General features: G+C 42.4%; 2 protein-coding genes across 2 annotated transcripts in view; both read left to right on the forward strand.

The window, feature by feature from the left end:
- LOC111959151 (myomesin-3-like) overlaps positions 1 to 20,328 on the forward strand; it is a 78,935-nt gene extending 58,607 nt beyond the window's left edge. The window contains 20 exon segments of the mRNA XM_023980624.2: positions 5,619 to 5,740; positions 9,766 to 9,802; positions 10,726 to 10,925; positions 11,024 to 11,138; positions 11,322 to 11,478; positions 11,802 to 11,908; positions 11,991 to 12,035; positions 12,298 to 12,464; positions 13,487 to 13,601; positions 13,960 to 14,019; positions 14,944 to 15,011; positions 15,182 to 15,289; positions 16,206 to 16,235; positions 17,100 to 17,181; positions 17,449 to 17,554; positions 18,453 to 18,590; positions 18,861 to 18,938; positions 19,160 to 19,182; positions 19,299 to 19,354; positions 19,688 to 20,328. Coding sequence (XP_023836392.2) covers positions 5,619 to 5,740; positions 9,766 to 9,802; positions 10,726 to 10,925; positions 11,024 to 11,138; positions 11,322 to 11,478; positions 11,802 to 11,908; positions 11,991 to 12,035; positions 12,298 to 12,464; positions 13,487 to 13,601; positions 13,960 to 14,019; positions 14,944 to 15,011; positions 15,182 to 15,289; positions 16,206 to 16,235; positions 17,100 to 17,181; positions 17,449 to 17,554; positions 18,453 to 18,590; positions 18,861 to 18,938; positions 19,160 to 19,182; positions 19,299 to 19,354; positions 19,688 to 19,954 — 2,081 coding nt within the window. The 3' untranslated portion in view covers positions 19,955 to 20,328.
- Positions 20,329 to 21,461: 1,133 nt separating this feature from the next.
- LOC111959150 (fatty acid-binding protein 10-A, liver basic) lies at positions 21,462 to 22,828 on the forward strand. The gene is made up of 4 exons (XM_023980623.2): positions 21,462 to 21,682; positions 21,986 to 22,158; positions 22,425 to 22,514; positions 22,713 to 22,828. The coding sequence occupies exons 1-4, from the start codon at positions 21,616 to 21,618 to the stop codon at positions 22,761 to 22,763; spliced, it is 381 nt and encodes a 126-aa protein (XP_023836391.1). The 5' UTR covers positions 21,462 to 21,615; the 3' UTR covers positions 22,764 to 22,828.
- Positions 22,829 to 23,043: the final 215 nt, after the last annotated feature.

The following is a 23,043-nucleotide window of genomic DNA, read 5'->3' on the forward strand; positions in this document are numbered from 1 at the left end:
CCCGCAGCTGCCCATTGATCTGTTTTACTGTTGTAGACTCGGAGCCAAATTAATGAAGAGCTCTGACCACTATGCTAATTAAAGATTAAAGGGGAGGGGGAAAAACACTTATATGGCTGCCGGTGTCAGTTTAGGTGGGCATCAGTGCACTCATTAAAAACTGAGAGACCTTGAAGTTGCTCTCTCGTGGCGTGCGTTTTGGCGTCGCTAGTTAATTCGCTTTTTCATGAACTAAGAACAAACGTTCCCGTGATGTGCAAGGAATGTTTCCAAGAGACCATTCCTTTAATGTCAAATAGAACATACCCGGAACGTGGTTACCATGCTCTCAGAACTTAAGATATTAAGAGTGCAAAACATTTCCATGACATAGACTGACCAGGTGAATCAATGTGAAAGCTATGATCCCTTATTGATGTCACCTGTTAAATCCACTTCAATCAGTGGAGATGAAGGGGAGGAGACAGGTTCAAGAATGATTTTTAAGCTTTGAGACAACGATTGTGTACGTGTGACTTTCAGAGGCTGAATGGGCAAGATAAAATATTTCAGTGCCTTTGAAAGGGGTATGGTTGTAGGTGCCAGGAGCACCGGTTTGAGTGTGTCAACTGCAACGCTGCTGTGTTTTTCACGCTCAACAGTGTCCTGTGTGTATCAAGAATGGTCCACCACCCAAAGGACATCCAGCCAACTTGACACAACTGCTGGAAGCATTGGAGTCAACRTAGGCCACCATCCCTGTGGAATGCTTTTGACACCTTGTAGAGCCCATGCCCTGACAAACTGAGTCTGTTCTGAGGACACAGTGGGGGTGGAACTCATTAGTAGGAAGGTGTTCCTAATGTTTTGTACACTCAGTGTACGTTCTAGACACATTTCATTGGAACGTTGCAAGAACAAAATATTTACGTATCCAGTTTTCTGTGGGTTAGGAGAATATGCCATCAAAGTTCCACCAAGCACACACAGAACATGGTTGCCATGTTCTCAGAACACAAGATGTGAATGTTCTAGACAAGTTAAATGAGAACGTTGCAAGAACATTCATGAGCCCCTCCCCAAAATGAATTACACATCACCTATTGATGCTGAGCCAATCAAGGCCCTGATTGGTGAACCACTGATGGTACATTCATAGTGCGTCTGTTGGCAAGGTTAGGGATACTCACACACAGGTGCTTTTAACATAGTGTTTTCAACTTACACACATCTTTACATTGTGCATGTTAATTTAGACAGAAATTATTATTCAACATATCYTAACCTGGGATTTGAACTCATAACCTTTCAGTTCGCCATACTTCTATTTTCCCGATGCACCACCATRTCTGTGTCAGGTGTCACTAAATCTGATTATTCTCTTATCATTGATTTAATTGACTTATTTAAAGGCTTTCTGTATAGTTGTGTAACGGGTGCTCTCCTCCTCTTCGTCTGAAGAGGAGAAGCGAGAAGGGTCGGACCAATACGCAGTGTTGTAATCCATAATGATTTATTAACAGAACGAATGAAACACGATAACACTTGAAAAGATTACAAAATAACAAAACGACGTAGACTGACCTAAAACATGTGAACTTACATAAACACGAAGAACGCACGAACAGGTACAGACTACAAACACGAACGACAACCGAAACAGTCCCGTGTGGTGCGACATACACAGACACAGGAGACAACCACCCACAAACAAACAGTGAGAACACCCTACCTTAATATGGTTCTCAATCAGAGGAGATGAAAACCACCTGCCTCTAATTGAGAACCATATCAGGTCACCCATTAACCAACATAGAAACNGTTGTAATCCATAATGATTTATTAACAGAACGAATGAAACACGATAACACTTGAAAAGATTACAAAATAACAAAACGACGTAGACTGACCTAAAACATGTGAACTTACATAAACACGAAGAACGCACGAACAGGTACAGACTACAAACACGAACGACAACCGAAACAGTCCCGTGTGGTGCGACATACACAGACACAGGAGACAACCACCCACAAACAAACAGTGAGAACACCCTACCTTAATATGGTTCTCAATCAGAGGAGATGAAAACCACCTGCCTCTAATTGAGAACCATATCAGGTCACCCATTAACCAACATAGAAACACATAACATAGAATGCCCACCCACACTCACGCCCTGACCGACTAACACATACAAAAACAACAGAAAACAGGTCAGGAACGTGACAAGTTGCCTAATATTAATGGGGCATATTAACCTGTTTTAATGACCTGTTTTAATGATAGCCCTGAATCGCTGTGATCAATCAAATATTTTCTTGAGTGTACTTTTAACAGAGCTGAGATTTACTTCAAAGTGTATTCGCCGAACCAGTTGTTTCAGATCTACACAAGTGCCTAGGGAGGGGTGGTGGTTTGGGTTTCTCCTGGACAGGGCCTCTGCAAGAGCACATGCCCTAAAGGTATCGAAACGTTGATGGAATATTCTCCTAGCCCTCGAAAACTGGACGCGTTAATGTTCTTGCAATGTCCCATAAAACACGTCGAGGACATTAATGTTTTGTAATCTGAGAACGTTGTAACCACATTCTTGATAAGTTCTGTTTGACATTAAGGCAATGTTCTCCCAACTTTAACACCAAAACATACATAAAAAAAATTCTCACAAGGTTTAAGATAACATAGAGAGAATGTTTCCCTAACTAATGGAAAACTGGACTCAAACATTAGGGGAACATTGTGCGTAACATTACAAAAACGTTCTCTCTCCCTATAATTGTTAGCTGGGTCAAAGCTCTCTCTCTAGGCTTTGGGKGTGATTAAAAGTATAACTCTTGGTTTTATAGGTTCACGGTTGTGAATTAGCCACAGTTTTGTTCTGGTTTAGTTTTAACGTTAACCTGTTTGGGCTGCAGGGGCAGTATTGAGTAGCTCTGATAAAAGGTGCCCATTTCAAACGGCCTCGTACTCAATTCTTGCTCGTACAATATGCATATTATTATTACTATTGGATAGAAAACACTCTCTAGTTTCTAAAACCGTTTGAATTATATCTGTGAGTAAAACAGAACTCATTTGGCAGCAAACTTCCTGACCAGGAAGTGGAAAGTCTGAAAACGATGCTCTGTTCTAGGGCCTGCCTATAAATGGGCATGATACGTATTAGTATACATGCACGTCATACACCTTCCACTAGATGTCAAGAGGCAGTGAGAGAAGAAATGGAGTGATTATCTTGGTCTGAGGTGGAATAAATCCTCTTGAAATTACGTGTCACCCATTTCCTGTTTTCTGGAAAGTGCGAGGATGGACCTGGAATTGCCTTCTGGAAAGCTGTCGTTATAGGCGACTACTATCTCCGGCTTTGATTTTATTTGATACATGTGACAATATCATCGTAAAGTATGTTTTTTCAATATAGTTTTATTCGATTATTGAAAATTTTTCGGGACGTTAGGCGTGTTGCTTTGTCTGCGTATGTTCAGGAAGGAGAGCTTCGCGCCACTTTGCTAGCTTTCTGTGCTAATTGACTGGAGAAGAGGACGTTCTAAATCCAAACAACGATTGTTCTGGACAAAGGACCCCTTGTACAACATTCTGATGGAAGCTCATCAAAAGTAGGACCCATTTTATGATGCTATTTCATATATCTGTCGAACTGTGTACTATTAGTTTTGCGCCCAGGTTTTGGGCACTATCTCGCCATAACGTAAGCCTTATGTCGTAATGAAGTTATTWTTAGAATTCTAACACAGCGATTGCATTAAGAACTAGTGTATCTATAATTTCCTATACAACATGTATTTTTTTGTCATGTTTATAAATTGTTATTTGGTCAGAATATGTGAGTGTCAGATAAATATCCGGACGTTGTGGGAAAAAGATGCTACGTTAGCACAATGTATAACCACTGATTTCAGCTCTAAATATGCACATTTTCGAACAAAACATAAGTGTATGTATAACCTGATGTTATAGGACTGTCATCTGATGAAGCTTATCAAGGTTAGTCAAAAATTATATATTTTGCTGGTTTGTTACGATCGCTAACCTTTTTGATCAACTTGCTGCTGGAAATGGCTTGTGTTTCTGGCTATTGGTGGTAGGTAATATAAATAGCTATAATTGTGTTTTCGCTGTAAAACACTTAATAAATCGGAAATATTGCGTGGAATCACAAGATGCCTGTCTTTCATTTGCTGTACACCATGTATTTTTCAGAAATGTTTTATGATGAGTATTTGGGTATTTGACGTTGGTGTCTGTAATTAGGCTCTGGCTGCTTCGGTGCTATTTCTGACGGTAGCTGTGATGGTAGCAGCAATGTAAAACTGATTTATACCTCAAATATGCACATTTTTCGAACAAAACATAGATTTATTGTGTAACATGTTATAGGACTGTCATCTGATGAAGTTGTTTCTTGGTTAGTTTGGTTGGATCTTGGTTAGTTATGTTGGTTTTGTGCATGCTACCTGTGCTGTGAAACATGTCTGTCCTTTTTTGTATTTGGTGGTGAGCTAACATAAATATACGTGGTGTTTTCGCTGTAAAACATTTTAAAAATCGGACATGTTGGCTGGATTCACAAGATGTTTCTCTTTCAAATGCTGTATTGGACTTGTTAATGTGTGAAAGTTAAATATTTCTAAAAAATATATTTTGGATTTCGCGCCCTGCACTTGAGCTGGCTGTTGTCATAAGTGTACCGACGTCGGGCTTGCAGCCAGAATTAAGGAGGTTTTATAGTACATGTTGTGGGTGTGTTCATACATGGCCCCAAACTATACAGGACACAAGTGTTCCTATTTTGATGAATGTCTTACAATGAGTTTGTCAAAGTTCTGGTTTATCAAAATGGCCGCCCAGGAAAATAAAACGTTCCCTAAAGAATTAAAGTGCTGGGAGGGATCATTCAATTTACATCTTCCCCAAAGTGCCCCAGTTCTTCAATATCAACCAGGACTCTGCATTCTAGATGCCCAACAGCTTGCAGTTCCAATAATGAGAAGAAAAGTGGCAAACTGCCACAGGAAATTGCTTTTTATTGGACTTTTAAAAGTAACTCTGTAATAAAACTGTCCAATCCATCAAAAGCATCTGCAATTATCAAGATCTCCCGCTTCTGTTCCACCCAGGAATATTCAAATATCCTCGGCTCACCCTTGGGCTTGCGCTTTATAATTGCTGATCTCCTTTTAAACACTRGGTTTTATTCAAATGTACATTTTAAAAATTACTAAAAGATATGGGAGACAAGTTAATGGAGCAGAAGAAAAGATACATAATAGTGAAAAACAATTTGATTAATAGAAGTGAGTGATTGTCTGTCTGTCTGTCTGTCTGTCTGTCTGTCTGTCTGTCTGTCTGTCTGTCTGTCTGTCTGTCTGTCTGTCTGTCTGTCTGTCTGTCTGTCTGTCTGTCTGTCTGTCTGTCTGTCTGTCTGTCTGTCTGTCTGTCTGTCTGTCTGTCTGTCTGTCTGTCTGTCTGTCTGTCTGTCTGTCTGTCTGTCTGTCTGTCTGTCTGTCTGTCTGTCTGTGTCTACTTCTCTTTCCATCTACCTCTCTGTCTCTTTTTGCCTGCCTGCCTGTCTCTCTCTCTGTTCGTACTTCCTTCTGTGCATCAGTCCATTGCAGGGAAAAACAGTTGGCAGCTGGCCAGCATGGACACCACGGTGGGCTCTCCCAGGTTCCCCATGTTTAACCTACAGAAGGGGAAGTCCTACTGCTTCCGGGTGCACTCCGTCAACAAGTTTGGCGTGAGCGAATCCTCAGAGCCGAGCCTGCCAATCTCATTGGGACAACCCCAAAGTGAGGGAGAGGAACAAACATATTATTTCTTTAATGTTATAGTAGTTCCATTGATATGGATTTGTGTATACTGTTATAAATAAATAAAAAACAGTTCTAGGGTTATTCTACACAGGGACAATGGTTCTTCAATTAACCTTTTTCATCTAGGGTGGTTCTTCCTTCAGGACCTTCTCTATGGAAGAACGTTTTTTAAAACAGTTCTACCTTGAACCATAAAGGGTTCTCCTACAGGGATGGCTTCAGATAGAATGCTTTTATTTTCCTAAGAGTGTGCCAATCGGTCTCCCGGGTGGAGCAGTGGTCTAAGGCACTGCATCGCAGTGCTAGCTGTGCCACCAGAGACTCTGGGTTCGAGCCCAGGCTCTGTCGCAGCCGGCCGCGACCGGGAGGTCCATGGGGCGATGCACAATTTGCCTAGCGTCGTCCGGGTTAGTGAGGGTTTGGCCCGGTAGGGATATCCTTGTCTCATCGTGCACTAGTGACTCCTGTGGTGTGCCCGGGCGCAGTGCAYGCTGACCAGGTCGTGTTTCCTCTGACACATTGGTGTGGCTGGCTTCTGGGTTGGATGCGCGCTGTGTTATGAAGCAGTGCGGCTTGGTTGGGTTTCGGAGGACGCATGGCTCTCGACCTTCGTCTCTTCCGAGCCCGTATGGGAGTTGGAGCGATGAGACAAGACAGTAACTACGAACAATTGGATACCACGAAATCGGGCTCTATCACCGCCTGGCAGCAGCACATTAGAGGCTGCTGCCTATAGGCATAGACTAGAAATCACTGGACACTTTAATACTATCACTTTAATAATGTTTAAATATATTGCATTACTTAATATATTGCATTACTCATATATACTCATATGTATATACTGTATTCTATACTATTCTGCGGTATCTTAGTCACTTAATGTTTACATATCTGGCATTACACATCTCATATGTATATACTGTTTTCTATACTATTCTACTGTATCTTAGACCGTTCCGCTCTGACATCGCTCCATACGTATGTAGTCTTAATTCATTCCTACTTTTTGCGTGTATTGGGTATATGTTGTGTAATTTGTTTGATATTACTTTTTAGATATTACTGCACTGTCAGAGCTAGAAACACAAGCATTTCGCTACACCCACAATAACATCTACTAATCACGTGTTTGTGACCAATAAAAAAAATCTATATTTTACCTTTATTTAACTAGTCAAGTCAGTTAAGAACAAATTCTTATTTTCAACGACAGCCTAGGAACAGTGGGTTAACTGCCTTGTTCAGGGGCAGAACAACAGCTTTTTACCTTGTCAGCTCGGGGTTTCAATCTTGCAACCTTTCGGTTACTAGTCCAACGCTCTTACCACTAGGCTACCTGCCGCGATTTGATTTGATTTTGTTTTGGCTTTCTGTAACTTTGTAGCAAGTAAGTTCTGCATGGTGCAGTGGTTGAGAAAGGTAAAAAGGTGCCTATTGTTGGAACTACTTCAGAGGTGACCTATATATTTTCCAACTGTCCCGTGTATCTACATGTTATGCCCTCTCTAGAATGCCTTCCTAGCCAATTATTCAACAATGCCGTGGAATAACTCAAATGTAATAACCAACAGGGGAGCAACTTTCCCTGGGGAAGGGGGGAACCCCCCACATTCTGAAATTGCATTTTTGTCCCCACCCAGTTTCACCATTGGAATGTGATACTAAACGAGGCTTTAGGACCATGTGGACGCCTCGGAGCGGTCGGGTAGGCTGTTTGGAGTGTTTATCTGACTGGATAAAAAAAATCCAGATAATTATGTCCCCCCCCACTTCTAAAACCAAAGTTGCGCCTCTGATAACGAATAATAATGATGTATGTAATAAACCAGTAAAAAACATTTATCCCTGGAATACACTCCATTACAACTAACGYCTTTGTATCTATGTAGAAAACAGAATTAGTGGTGGTCAGAGAGCTGAACATAAGGCTCTGGTGGAAGTATACTGGAGGAAAAAAACACATTCCCTCTACTACCTTAGCTGTGTCACTAGGCAACGAGTGGTGGTGTCCATGGAGACTAATGGAAAGTTAAAATTGTCACCTGTCTCTTTTTGCAACTGTGACCTGTAATTGTATGCAAAAGAGTTATATTGTTGTTTTTAGACTCAACAGAACAAAGCAATTGAAAGTCTGCCATACTGCAAAGATAGTTTAGAAGTGTGGAGTAAACCGTACATTTTCACTGCCTAGGGTCTTGTTCAGGAGGAGGACGAAAGCAAACTGAAACAGGGATGTAATGTCCAATAAGAAACGCTTGTTTTCATTTTCCATTGCAAAACATATTGCTACGATGTGCCCTAATGTCCAAGGTATTTAACATATAAAGCCATTGATCTGCTTGCAGGCATTTATAAAACACAGAGGTCACATGCAGTGCCAGACCCTACAACTGCCCAGTCTCCTCCAATAATAGTTCCTCCCATCTCTGAGTTCGCCTTTTGCTCTTATTTTTACAAGCTGCTCACTTGCTGTCTCCATGTAAATGAGATTAGTTMGAATATTGATCCAACGGAGGCTTCATGCTCGGGGCACTTTGGTCTTCCTGCTTGTGTAAGCCAATGTAAATGACTTTACCCCCTGAATCCTTTCCATCCACCACCACCAGTTTAGCAGTCAGGCAGGCATGCCACCTATCCAGCCTCATTAGAAGAATGTCTGAGATGTGAACCGTTAGGATTTTCTGTTATCTCGCTTAGTTTGGAATTCCACCTCCATCTCCATGGCAGTGCCTTCACTTCCACTGATTCAGAATCAGGTGAACTGATGCCATCTAGTGGCGATATGTCGAATCGACATACACTTTGGGACAAATGCCCCTTCTCCCCTGCCCCCTCTATATTTCACTGCAGAGCTCCAAGCGGCACTGTTCAGATATTGATTTGATAAAGAGGCTTTTGTTGTACCTAAGTATGGATGGCCTAGTGACCAATCTATACATTTAGGAGGCATAGTCTTTCGATGGTGTGATTCCCATCACACTTAGATAAGCCCCTCAGGTTTGTCTATTGATAGCCATTGTCCCTTGGCTCAGTCCCCCTAAAGCAGAAAGACTTCATAGGCGATAAGGACTTTAAAGGCTAAGTGGCTGCGAAAAAAAGTGGTTGAGATCAATGATCTGAATCCCCTTCCTAAAGCCAGCCTCTAAGGGGCTTTTCCAAACTACACTGGCAGAATTTATACTTGGTTTACAGTATGTGGCTCGGTTAGGATTAGCCAAGTTTTTTTTCAACTGCACAATGTCCATCACATCAATGGAGTTGAGTGGAGGCGAGAGTGTGCGGACTGTATCTCTGACTACGTCAAGTCGCTGTCAGTCGATACTTCTAAACATGTAAATATGTCAACCCTTACCGTGTACCTATGTTTGTCCTCTGTAGCTGCGTRCCTTTCKTYATTTGCTGAAATCCATCATTTTGAATAAAGCGTTAATCAAATTCAACCATCAAATGCAAAATGTTTCTTCGTCCCGACTGACAGCGTCTACATGTGGTCAGAGGTACACCTCCTTCCGCAGTCGTCGTAACCCAACTCCACCGACATGTCCATATGTGTGGAGTTGAGAAACCCAGCTAAATTAAGACGTGAGAGCACAACCTCAGATTTCAAATGAATCTCTGCGAACATCAGGAGTGMCCGAGGTTATCCAGATACTGTGTTGAACTATCCTTACAAGGTATCTTTTTTGTTTTGTCCACGGTTTGTCCATGTAAGAATTGACATACTGAAACTCAGAGCTAGATGACCCTTGTTTTCTCAATGACCAGGGTATTGTTCCTTAGGCACCAAACAGAAGAACTTGACCAATAAGAAACACTCATTTCTGTTGTAAAATGTTTTGAAATGATTTTCTACAGTATGCCCTAATGAACACAACGCTGGTTTTAATTTGGACAGTAACTGTATTCATTTTGTATTGTCTTATTTACAGGTCTGTAACCTGGATAGGCTTTCCTCTGTGAGGAGTGGACCATGCCTGAGCCAGGTGAGGATGATCCAATCATCATGAAAACACACACACTTACTCATGCACGCACATACACGCTGACGCACGCACACACATGGTCACCGTACACACACACACACACAAAGAGTTCGCACCCACACGCACGTTTACTCTCTAAAACACACACACATTCATACATTTCCTCTCTAAAACACACACTCTCTCTTTCGCTCTCCCTCTACGCACTCTGTCATTCGGTAATGGAGCATTTCAGTGCACAGCCGTGGCCAGCTGTGTTGGCCCCATGGTCTTTCTCATAGAATGGTTGCCTGTTGTGATATTCATATTGGAAATGGAGAGAGCCACACACCATTTATCCCGCACAGCCCATTAATCCAGCTGAATCTATCCTGATCTCCCTGTGTCTTAAATAATTTAAATGCGACTGAAAATCGTTAAGCAAATGAACTACCGTGCACTGGCACTAAAAACAAAGGGGTAGATTAAGCAAAATCACTTCACTTGTTTTTTAAATTGTATTATTGTTATTTGTTTGTTTCTTTATGATGGCCTGTTCTGTCACAGACAACTTGGCTGTTTATGGGTGAGTCTATAAGACGGGAAAAGGATGAATAACAATATTCTCCCTGTTTTAGCCTGATTTTAAATCATTTCAAATACTTTATCTGTGCTTGAATAAGCATGCATGTTGCAATGTAACCAATAGAAAATTCCAAAAAGTGCAGACCCTGCCCACCTGGCACTCCAGTCAGGATGAAGCAAACACTGATTTCAAATAGTACTTGAACCCAGGTCTGGTTGGTATATTTCTAACACAGTAGACACGTATCAATCCATGTACTGTATAGAATGAAACACTGTATGGGTTGACACAGATAAACAAATGTTGTTTTTTTCTATATTTCTCTCTTTGTGTTATGCTCACCCCACTCATCCCCCAGGCTGCCCTTATGACCTGGAATTCAGGGAGGTGAGGCGTAAYTCTCTAGTCCTCCTGTGGGCAGTCCCTCTCTACAAAGGACAGCAAGGACCAATCACAGGGTACCTGGTGGAGCTGAGCGAGGGCGACCAATCACAGAGCTGGACTGCTGTGAATGAAGAGCCAATTGGAGACACCGTTTTGAAGGATRGTGAGATACTGGTTTTATGTAAAARGGATATAGATACATTAAAATAGAGTTAATATGTTTTGTATTTGATAAAAATATCAAATGGATTTTGGTGTGTTTGTGTTCCCAGGTGTCAGGTCTCCAGGCTGGTCAGACCTATCGTCTCAGAGTGTGTGCCTTCAACAAGGCTGGAATGGGCATCCCTTCTCTGCCCTCTGAGCTTATCAGAGCCCAGACCCAACCAGGTGAGTCATTTTAGGGATTTAGTTAGCCTGGTTCAAGGTCTGTTTGTGTTTGGCGTAACAATGACCATAGGAGTTGGCAGAAGAGCACAAACAGGTTTGGGACCAGGCTTCATTTTAGCCATACTGGTCCCTGATGAACAATATCACCAGAATGACTTATGATTCATGTTCTTTCTCCATCAGACACCAGAGACATAGAGATTGGTGTGGACAATGATGTCTTCATCTTCCTGGCCTTTGAGGCCAGTGAAATTACAGAGAAGAGCGCGTTTGTCTGGAGCAAGAACTACAAAGAGGCTATTGAAGCTGGGAGAGCCAGGGTACTGTGGGAGAACAATAGGTACTGCAATGTCRWGTGTATGTGTGTATGTGTATRTGTGTGGGTGTGTGTGTGTCTGTCTGTTACAGAGAGAGAAAGAAAATGACCTGTAGAGTTGTGAGAGGGCATGTAACCCATGAAAGACTTTAATGTTAAGAGGTCAGCAAAGGSTCAGACTCAGTGGAGATTCTTCCTCACCTCACACTACGATGCAMAATGTCCTCCCTTTTCACTGAGCACTATGGTCCCATTCAGGCCTACTGAGTCCCCTGGTCTGTCCTTTAAGCCCACTGTCCTTCTGTCCGTCCTTTTAGCTAACTGTCCTTCCTTCTGTCCATCCCCAGGTCCATCCTAACCTTCATAAATGCCACTAAAGAGGACCTGGGCCTGTACACAGTAGAGATGAGTGACAACCCAGACATCTCTTCCAGTTTCACCTTCACTGGGGAAGGTACTTTATACTCAAAGCTAAAGAAGACCTGCACAAAAGATTGCTGCTCYCTGTAATTCTCCCTCTCTTTCTTTCCCCATAGATCTGGAGAGACTGACTGAGCTCGGCTGGCACATCTGCCACCCATGTAAGACTTAGTTACTGTAATAATACAAGTCTCTATCGAGCTAAAACAATTGATAGTATTCCTTTTCAAATAGAAACAGGCATTATAATATATTGTTCAAMATCACAATTTCAACAACCTACTCCCTCAGATGTTTTCTTGGGTAAGCCCTATTTTTTGATTCCTGTCATTGCACCCTTCCTAGATTATTTTGTTTGCTGAAGCTTGGAGGCCAACCTGAATGCATAACCTATTCCCTATTCATTGTTCCCTTCCCCTACAGTGATAGCCCTGCGCTCCAAGTGGCAGGTGGAGGTGTCAGAGAAAGGGAACGTGCGTCTCTGGATACAGACTGAGAGCCTGAGCAACGCTGCAGAGCTCCGCCTCATTCTCAACGACAGAGAGATCTCCAGTACTGCAGTGAGGAGCATTTCAAAACACAGGCTATATGTTCTAATCTCAGAACCCAGAACTAAATCGTGTGTGTACTAGTCTGTCAGGAGAGTGTGTATGTCTCAAATGAATACTAAAACTAGCTTGGGTGTCAGAATGTTCCTGCTTTAGTCGATGGTGCAGTAATGTATGAATAGGAAGACGATGACAGGTTGGCTGAAACAGAAATAGACTGGTCCGGGCAAGTATATGCAGATGACTGCATTTTGCATACACACATTTATTTTGAATATATGCAGATGATTATGTGTTCCCGGATCCATTTCCATTTCCAGTGAAATTCTCCATAAAACAACGAAATGTAGATGTGCCACAAAATAGCAAAAATGTTTTATATTTTCCCATTCAAGTTTGCATTAGTCAGAGTTGTTGGCTGTATAGAAAGAGAAAGTAATCACAAAACAATCACATCTAAAAATGTTACCTCCACCATCATATTGCATTTCATTTAAACACAAATCACCTTCATAAAGATTTTCACCAAGATGTACGTAGCAATATGATAGCAATGTTAACCTAAAAAATAACCACAGTTGGAAGACTACTGTCGCAGAGTTTGTTGCAACAGATGTAGATTTTCCATGGGGTTAAACTAATATTACACAACATGCATGTTTTTGGACTCAGTGTCTTGCATGTGGTCAGTCCGGTAAGGAATAGCATGATTCCATCCATGCACGTGTGTATACATGTACGTCAACACTGCTAAGGGTTTATTACTAAATGACTACAGGTAAGGATTTTGTGAATAAACCAATCCCCATTTCCCCCATTTTAGACCACTTGCCTTGATTAGCCCAAATCAACATGTAAGTTACACTTGTAGAAGTTATTGTAAAAATGTGGTTTCTGTGAGGTATGCGTGCCTGCGTGTGTGCGCACATGTATGTACATACGTCTGCATTCATGTGCTTGTGTGGTCCCTCCTCTCTCTCTCTCTCTCTCTCTCCTCTCCTCTCTCTCTCTCTCTCTCTCTCTTCTCTCTCCCTAGGCCCGTAAGATTAATTTGACAAGGCCAGTGGCTGATAGAGATCCTGTTTGACCAGCTGTCTAAGGAGGACGAGGGCTCTACACAGCTCAGCTCTGCGACTGCCGCGCCAAAGAACCAGTTCACCCTGGTGCTCGTGGACGAGAGTGAGTCCATCTGGTCACCCAACTCATTACCGGGATGTTCATACTACCGAACCGAGCTGAGCTAAACCAAGCTGGCCTGTTGAGCTGGCCTGAGCTGGCCTGTTTTCGCATCCTCCGTAGCTGCTGGAAGTGCTGAGCCAGCGCAGTTTGCTTCAGATCGGCACAGTAGTGTGAAAAGGGCAGCTTACTATTGCTATGAACTCTAAAGGGCAGTAAATGTTTGGCTTGGCTTGATATATAGATTTGTTCCAATCAATTTGGTTATTACATTCAATGTTACTGTCTTATTATTGGTGGTTAATATATATATATCCTCAGTGTGCTAGTAGGGATGTAACCCTGTGGTTGTGTTTGGCAGAGTTCTGTCAGACACTGGCTCAGTCCATAGCCAACAGAATGGACTACAAGAGAAAGTCAGGTGAGTGTTCCCCTATTGGCCCCTGGTTCACCTCTAACCTCTGGGTTGGATCCAGTGCTTCATTCGTAAATCGGGAGTCCTGGAACACATAGGTGGGGGGGGCACTTTTTTATTTGGCTTTCCCACAATTCAAATTCAGTAGGGAGACAACTAGCCAGGCTACGTAATGTGATTACGTAGAGACTTCTTCACCAGCTGACCACCACTACCAAGACCTGTGTCAAGATCAGTTACTTACCCCACCCACCCGCCCTCCCCATAACCTCTATGTACAAATAAAGAGAGCAGGTCTGGAATCAGTGTGGCAGGATAGGATGATTACACAGAAGGATCGCCATGCTTTTACTTGATGGTGTTTTTTGGGGGCGGGAGAAATAATGAGGAGGTAACTTGATTTAACGCCGATCGCTTTTAAATCGAATGTCTACAGTGCGAACCGTGAAACAATGAATAAATCATGCCGCGAGAGGTACCGGATCAGGGTAAATAGCTGCCGGAACAAACAAAGTCATATCTGAAAAGGTGCCGGATCCTCTCAGAGAGTTTCTCCCATCCGGCTGACCAAAGTCCATGTAGGATGTGTTTTCATCTACTGCCAACAGTAGATACATTTCTAATTTCAGTGTAAAATGCTCCTGCCAAATAGGTTACAAATGTGCTGAAACAGATTCAATACACCTCAATGCCCTAGTTTCCTATCTGTCATTAACCGTTAGTCCCTTTCCTTAGCTTTGTGGCTAGTGGCAAAACATACCTATCTACAGTTTATGGAGTGCAAACAGTGTTGAACAGGCAGCTATATCTTTAGAACATATAGTGCTGACACACCAGGATATAGTGAGTTTCATTGATTGAGTGCCAGCAAAGATGGCCGCTGTATCTCTGGTCCAGTGTGCGCAGTTAATCATCGCTCTGTTTTTCAAGGACCCTATTTTCTGGACTTTTTGTCATGGACCGTGACAGAGGACTGTGAGTTTATAATCAAATGCAAGGTAATTTGTAGATTATTTGTCATTTATAGATAATTTATCCAATATCTTGTTATCTTCGTTATGAAATAATCACATGGATTCTGTATTCTAATGTGCATGTGTGTTGTTATGAATGTTTTCAGTGCACAGTGTTACTGTATCATTAGAATCCTCTGTCATTCTGGGTCCAGGTGACCAACGTAAGCAAGGATACRACTCTGAAGTGGTTCAAGGACGGCGTGGAGACTCCAGCTGTGTATGACCAGCAGACTGGAGTCAGCACCATGACTGTGCAACAGGTACACATACCACATCCAGTCCTCATAGGGCTGGTTTCCTGAACCCAGATTAAACGTAATCCTGGACTAAAACACACTTTCAATGGAGAGTCTCTATTGTGAATGATTTTAATCCAGGACTAGGCTGATTCTGGGTCCAGGGAACTGGCCCAAAATGTCACATATCACTTTGCTCAACCCCACTATTTAGCGCAACCGTGGAGATTTGACCTGGCGACCTTCCGGCTACAGATCCGCCGCTCTAACTATTAAGCTACCTACCACCTCATATTTGCAGTATAGTAATGAATATGTAAAGTAATGTTCAGTAGTACTGGATGTACAGTAATGGGATGGTGGCAGATGAGGGAATAGGGTTAAGCTCAGGAGAACACATATCATCAGTGATCATCACACACACACACACACACACACACACACACACACACACACACACACACACANCACACACACACACACACACACACACACACACACACACACACACACACAGATAATCTGTGTCAGAGTGTCTCTCCAGTATGAGTATTTATAGATCATTGCATAATTACCCACTGGGCACACACTGGTTGAATCAACATTGTTTCCACATCATTTCAATTAAATTGCGTTGAACCAACGTGGAATAGACGTTGAATTAAAGTCTGTGCCCAGTGGGTAGGATTATCTGTGTACAGAAAGTCAAATGTGTTCTCAAACCCTATGTGTATGTGCGTGCGGACATTGTATTTTTTTGTTTTTTTTGTACCTTTATTTAACTAGACAAGTCAGTTAAGAACAAATTCTTATTTTCAATGACGGCCTAGKAACAGTGGGTTAACTGCCTTGTTCAGGGGACATGCAGGCACGTCTGGTAACCAGACGTGCCTGCGTGTGTGTCATAATGATTGACTSTTTTCTCTCTGGTGAATCTCAGGTGACTAAGAAGGAGGCAGGCCACTACAAAGCAAAACATACATCACAACAAGAGAGACACAACACTACATAAAGAGAGACACAACACTACATAAAGAGAGACACAACACTACAACAAGAGAGACACAACACTACATAAAGAGAGACACAACACTACATAAAGAGAGACACAACACTACATAAAGAGAGACACAACACTACATAAAGAGAGACCTAAGACAACAACATAACAAGGCAGCAACAAATGACAACACAGCATGGTAGCAACACAACATGACGACAACATGGTAGCAACACAACATGGTAGCAGGACAAAAACATGGTACAAACATTATTGGGCAAAGTCAACAGCACAAAGGTCAAGAAGGTAGAGACAACAATACAACATACAAAGCAGCCACAACTGTCAGTAAGAGTGTCCATGATTGAGTCTTTGAATGAAGATGCATAGAGGTTAATGAACATTATAAACGGGGTGGTTTYAGCCCTGAATGCTGATTGGCTGAAAGCCGTAGAATATCAGACCATTTATCACGGGTATGACAAAATATTACTTCTTACTGTTCTAATTACGTTGGTAACCAGTTTATAATAGCAATAAGGCACCTTGGGTGTTTGTGGTATATGTCCAATATGCCACTGCTAATGGCTGTATCCAGGCATTCATAGAATGGACTTTGGTCAGCCGGATGGGAGACACTTGTTGACTCTTGTTGGCCCCGGCAGGAACACTGTGGAMCAATCACRGCGCTTAGGGACCCAKCCCAGAGGTCAGAGGTGAACCAGGGGCCAATAAGGGTACACTCACAACGCGTTGCATCATGCATAAGAACAGCCCTTAGCTGTGGTATATRTGTCATGTACCATACCTCCTCAGACCTTATTGCTTACGTAGAGCCCACTGTCTGAAGACATAATTATTCTGTCTTTATTTACAGAGTATGACAAGCTCCTCCAACTCCTGAGCAAACAGTGTGGCAGGTTCAGCATAKATTTCCTAATACTATTACGCCAACATTTCAGTACTGAAACATGAGTGACTTCTCAAGCATTCTAATGAACAGTTTTTGGATGGGGACAATTTAAGATGAAGTCATATCCTGACTACAGGTTAGAATCAACTACAAATGTATTGGACCTAGACTACAGTTTAGACAGCATGCCCTGTCAACTGTCAATATCCCAACAAGGACATTCTGTCATCATCTCTCTGAGTTTGACTTTTTCCTCTCTCTGTGGCACAGCGCTGTCTGCAGGCCCAGTGAGGATTCAATGCACTGCTATGGGCTTCAAGCTCTACTGCTCTCTCAAGTACTATATCAGCTACATGAAGACCAGCTGGCACTTCAAGTGAGTTCCCTTGCCTGGCCTGGCCTCTGTACTCTGCCCTGCTGCAAGGGCTGTGCTCCAGGCCCACTGGTTCTACTTTGTATACATTATACAGTCAGCCTTTGCTATACAGAATAGGGTGAAGTTACCCCTAGGCGCTGATCTTGGGTCAGTTTAGCATTTTCCCCACTAATTGTTAAGGCTAGGATTGGGGAAGGGGAAGTTGACCCTAAATCTGCAACTAAGGGACACTTCACACCAGAGCATGGTACAGGGAACAAAGGCAAGTGGACCGGACTTTTATCGCCACCTACTGGCAGCTTTTATGGTTAGCACCAACCACCAACCCTGGTTCTACAGAGTTACGGCGCACGCAGGCTTTTGTTCTAGTCCAGCATTAACACACCTGATTCAACCTGAATCAGCTGTGTTGGTGCCTGTCTGGAGAGCCTGCACATCCTGTACCACAGAAAAACCACATGAATTTTACACGTGAACATGTGATCACATGTGATYTTATGTGAAGTTAATGTGATAACATGTAACGCAATATGTGATAACATGAAACTACACGCAAAAATGTGAAATTTCATGTGAAATCATGTGATTTTTCTGTAAGGACGTGGTTTGGATTGTCCAATTTAAACTCAGTTGCTTTAGCATTTGTGTTTTTCTTCACATCGCCCCACAGCTTCCTTAGTGAGACAGTCTGAGCCTTTAATCCCAAATCCATCACATCTCACCAGATTGAAAAAGACCAAACGTAAAGGCTTTTACAAAGAAACTTAAAACTGAACAAGTAAAGCCCTCAGACATAAACAGTCATGGCCTTGTATGGAAGTAACTTTTGTTGGATTTTAGAAAAATATATTCTATTCTATTGAATCGTATTATCATATTATTTTTCATTGTGTACCAGGGAGAGTAGCATTGACCAGTTGGAGAGGTGTAAGCCTGGCAGCAGTATGCAGAAGCTGTGGGTCGAGGTCTTCGCGCCCACGGAGAACGATAAGGGGAAGTACACTCTGGAGATGTTAGATGGTCAAGAAAAGCACCCGCTCACTGGACCTATCTGGACAAGGTTAGTCTGACCAGTCTGATTCACTCAAAAAGCAGTATTGTCTCAAAGCAGTTAAGCAAAATAGGCTTCATACAAGGATTTTACTGCTTCAGATTCATGTCAATGTCTTCACAACTAGAATGTAAACTTCAGAATTTGACAATTATTACTCAATTATAATTTAATTTGTCTGCAATCTTGATCTACATTCATATCTTCCAAGACAGGCAGTTGGTGAATATTACATTCTTCTTAAATACATTTCAGTAATCTATATTTAATTATCTCTCTCTCTCTCTCTTTAAAMGCCTTTGCTGATCCTCTGTTGGAATACCAGAGATTGAAGTAAGTCCATTACCATATTGATGGTGAGCGCCCAGCATGGCTTGCAGTGGTAAACACTAACACAAACAATTGCAGGTACTATTTTCTATCACTATTCTCACATGGACAAACAGAAAACTGTTCTATATTCAATATTAATGAGTTGACATATAGTATGGTGATAGATATGAAACCATTTGCAAATGTATTTATCGGATTTACCCTTGCTTTTTACTACAAAGGCAAGTGGCGGTTGCTGAGAAAGGTGAGTAGCATACTCTTTCATGGTTTCTTAATTATTTAATTTTCTGTACACTGGAATGATTGAATGAGCTTCCTATGGATGATTCAAGGGGGTAAATGTCCTTCTCGTTGCTTTAGATCGGGCCAGGGTGACCAAGGGCCTACCAGATGTGGTGGCTATCATGGAGAATAAAGTAGGCTAACTACTAAATAATACTGTTCTATTACGTGGTTACCATGTTCACTAGTACTTCATTATMTTTTTACGTCCGATTTTTGTAATTGTACTGTTAGACCCACGAGTAGAAGTGCTGATCTAGGATCAGTTTAGCCTTTTAGATCATAATGAATACAATTAAATGGACAGGGGGAACTGATCATAGATCAGCACCTTCTCCAATACGTTTTTTTATTTTTTTTAAATAGCCTTACCTGCCCAAGTCAAGTGACAAGCGGTATTTGGTCGTTGTTCATATTTACATTGACTGTYGTGAATCATGTCATCTCTATTTCCCTCTCCTCCCCAGTCTCTGTGCTTGACCTGCTTCGCTGACGGTGCCCCTGCCCCAGAGATGATCTGGCTGAGGAACGACAAAGGCATCGTCTCAGGGGGCCAGTTCAACATCGCCAACGAGAATAAGTGSAGCACTCTGACCGTCAACAGTGTGACTAGCGAGGAATCAGGCAACTACTGCATCTTTGWGCGCAACCAGTACGGCACTCAGACGGTCRACGTGACCGTGASCGTCTRCAAGCATGGCGAGAAGCCCCCGCACGATGCAGYGGAGATGTAAGGAAGGAAGGAGCGTTGGTTTTGTTGCACTAAGAGACGATTACAACTGGGTACCAGACGTCAATTCAATGTATTTTCAACGCTGGTTCCACATGACATGAGAACAACGTTGATTCAACCAGTGTGTGCCCAGTGGGTTGTGTTTGTGTGGTGGTTGAGCCAGTTCGTTTTCATGGGGTTAAATTGGAGTTAATGGGGAGTGAAATGCTAGAAGCGGTTAATTTGTGGCATTGGGATGTAGCAATGACTAAGAAGTTACTTGTGCTAGAGGGAATGCAGTCAATTAGGACAATTTGAGGTCCAGTCAAAACTGCAACAACCTGTATTCTTGTGTCATTAGACTACCAGTAAATATCCCAAGAGTGTCAGCTACAATTTTATGATGTCGCCCCTTTCTTTCTGGAGCAATTTAATAATAGGACCTGTGAGCAGGGACTAGAAAGCTCTGAAGTAGGATTCATTGGCCAAGGCGAGCACGTTAAAGTTTCATTTCATGTCTTGACAGCAGCAGACTTGATGCCAATTGCAATTATCTCCCATGTTGTATTTCACTAGAGGTGTCATGTTAGCCATGTACACGGAGCAAATCACATCGGTGCACGACACGTCAAGTTCGTTTTTCTATATCAACCTAATTTATGCTCTGACCTCCCTGTAATAAGGCTGTAATCTCACTCACTCAGAGTCGGCACCTGCAGCTCAAGTAGGTTTATTAGCCTGTCCGCTCTCCACATACAGCGTTTGTCATATCATGTGTCTCTGCAATCGCTTCTAATAAAGCTGCTAAGAAAGTGATTTGATCTTGGTGGCTTGACACCGTTTCATTCACCTCCAACATGCCTCTGATGTTATTGTGTGCACTGTTTGAGATGTCTGCCAGAGKGATTCGTCATTCAATGWTTATTAGAAACATCTCATAGAAGTGCGGKAAAGTATTATGCAATTAAAGAGTAGCTACAATATGTCTTCTGAACTGATAGAAGAGCTCTTGTCCAAGGTGTCATTCACCCATTGCCTGGCTAAACAGTGGAGTAGATTTGAACACTGTTTTTAGGAAGATTCCACAGGACATCAGACCTGGGTTCGAATACTATTCAAACAGTTTCAGAGTTTGCTTTAGCCTGYCCAAAGAGCCATGTGGCCTGGTTTGCACTTTTGCACTGATTTTATCGGTTCCATTGTGCTAGGCAAGCTCGATAAAGCCCAGTTGAAGTATTCAAAATTATTTCAGATAGCAATTTAAACACAGGTCTGTATTTAGGACAGTATTGCAATAGGTGCTCAGACACAAACTTGAGATCTGCGTGACAGAAGTTTCAGAAGCCAATCTATTGGGATGAGTAAAACCCATGCATATGTCATTTTATGGCTCAGACATAACGTACTCTTCCCCATCCCAAGACAACTGGAAGTTGGGGTCATGCCAGACAGATGTAAGCGAACTCTGGGTTGTTCAAACAATGGGGGACATTACTTCAGAGGCTGTGTTACTGATTAGACACAGAGGCACAGAGCGGAGCCCCCTCTACCTGCTGATATAAGTAGCTGTGGGGGACGCAGTGCCATCTCTACATTTGTGTTTAGCTTCGCACAGCTGTCTCAGGCTCTTATTGTCCATCTTGGTGAAGGAGAAGAAACCGGACCGGTACAGACACAGACAAAATGGCCTTCAGTGGAACGTGGCAGGTGTATGCTCAGGAGAACTACGAGGAGTTTCTCAGGGCCATCTGTGAGTTTCCTAAAGATCCATTGCATTGCATGTATAGGGTTGTTTAGGGGTGAATCTGAAATGTATTTGCTTGATTCCTCGTGTCCTCTTTCTCAAAACTCAATGGAGGAGAGAAGATTAATGGTTCCTCCCCTCTGACCTTCTCATCCAATGAGTTTTGAGAAGGAGAGAGGATGTAAGGAATCAAGGAAATACAAGAGATTCAACTATAGATTCTCAATTATGACCCAAAATGAAAAGGTAGGGTTTGCCTCCATGGGTCCAATCCTAAGCTAATGAGTCATCCTCCTGCCCGTCTATCAGCCCTCCCAGAAGATGTTATCAAGCTGGCCAAAGACATCAAGCCCGTCACTGAGATCCAGCAGAACGGCAATGACTTTGTCATCACCTCCAAAACTCCTGGCAAGTCCGTCACCAACTCCTTCACCATCGGCAAAGAGTCCGACATCACCACCATGGATGGCAAAAAGCTCAAGGTAGACAATCCCAATTTACCTGTCTGTGTTGAATCTATACTTRTGAAAGTATTGATTGATTGACATATTGTTAAATCGACAGGTTTAATCTTTGAACTGAAGTCCAGCAATCCAGCAATTTGAACTGAAGTCCAGCAGATACAAGATAGTCTTGTATCTGCAGTTAGTGTATGACTTGTTCACTCTTCCAAGTTTCTCAGCTCGTCTGTCCTCACTCGTTATTGCTACACATTACTGATCACCTCTCTCTTCTCTGGCCCCTACAGTGCACTGTCAGACTGGAGGGAGGAAAGCTGATGTGCAACACAGATAAATTCTCCAGCATCCAGGAGCTCAAGGGAGGAGAGATGGTTGAGGTAATTTGACCTAATGTTGGTAGCACTGAAAAATAACACACATCTGTCTGTACAGCGTGTCAAATATAAGCATATAGAGTTGTGAAATATGGGGCACAGGTCAAACAAGCTGTCTATTTCTACCTTATGTGGTTTTATTTGTATAATTGTGACCTGCCCACGGTAACAAAACACTTTTCACTACCTCCCCAATTTCAGACGCTGACAGTGGGCTCTACGTCACTCATCAGGAGGAGCAAAAAGTTGTGAACCTGGAATGGTAGCAGGCAGGGGGGCAGTCCTTGGCTATTTAAATAAACTTGCTTGACATAAAACATATGGTTTATTATGTGTGCTGTGAACATGCTGCTGTGCATCATCTAATAAACAGTGAACGCTGATGGAATAATAGAAAAGTATTCAATATATACTTCACATATGATTCAAAATACACAGTCTATCATTTCACAGTGCCCTTTCAAATACTGAATAGGCCTACAGTGGGATAATTCACACTCAAAACAGCAAAGTCGGGTACATCAACTCATTT

The sequence above is a fragment of the Salvelinus sp. IW2-2015 genome, linkage group LG35 (genome assembly GCF_002910315.2).
Source record: "Salvelinus sp. IW2-2015 linkage group LG35, ASM291031v2, whole genome shotgun sequence".
Classification (NCBI taxonomy): Eukaryota; Metazoa; Chordata; class Actinopteri; order Salmoniformes; family Salmonidae; genus Salvelinus; species Salvelinus sp. IW2-2015.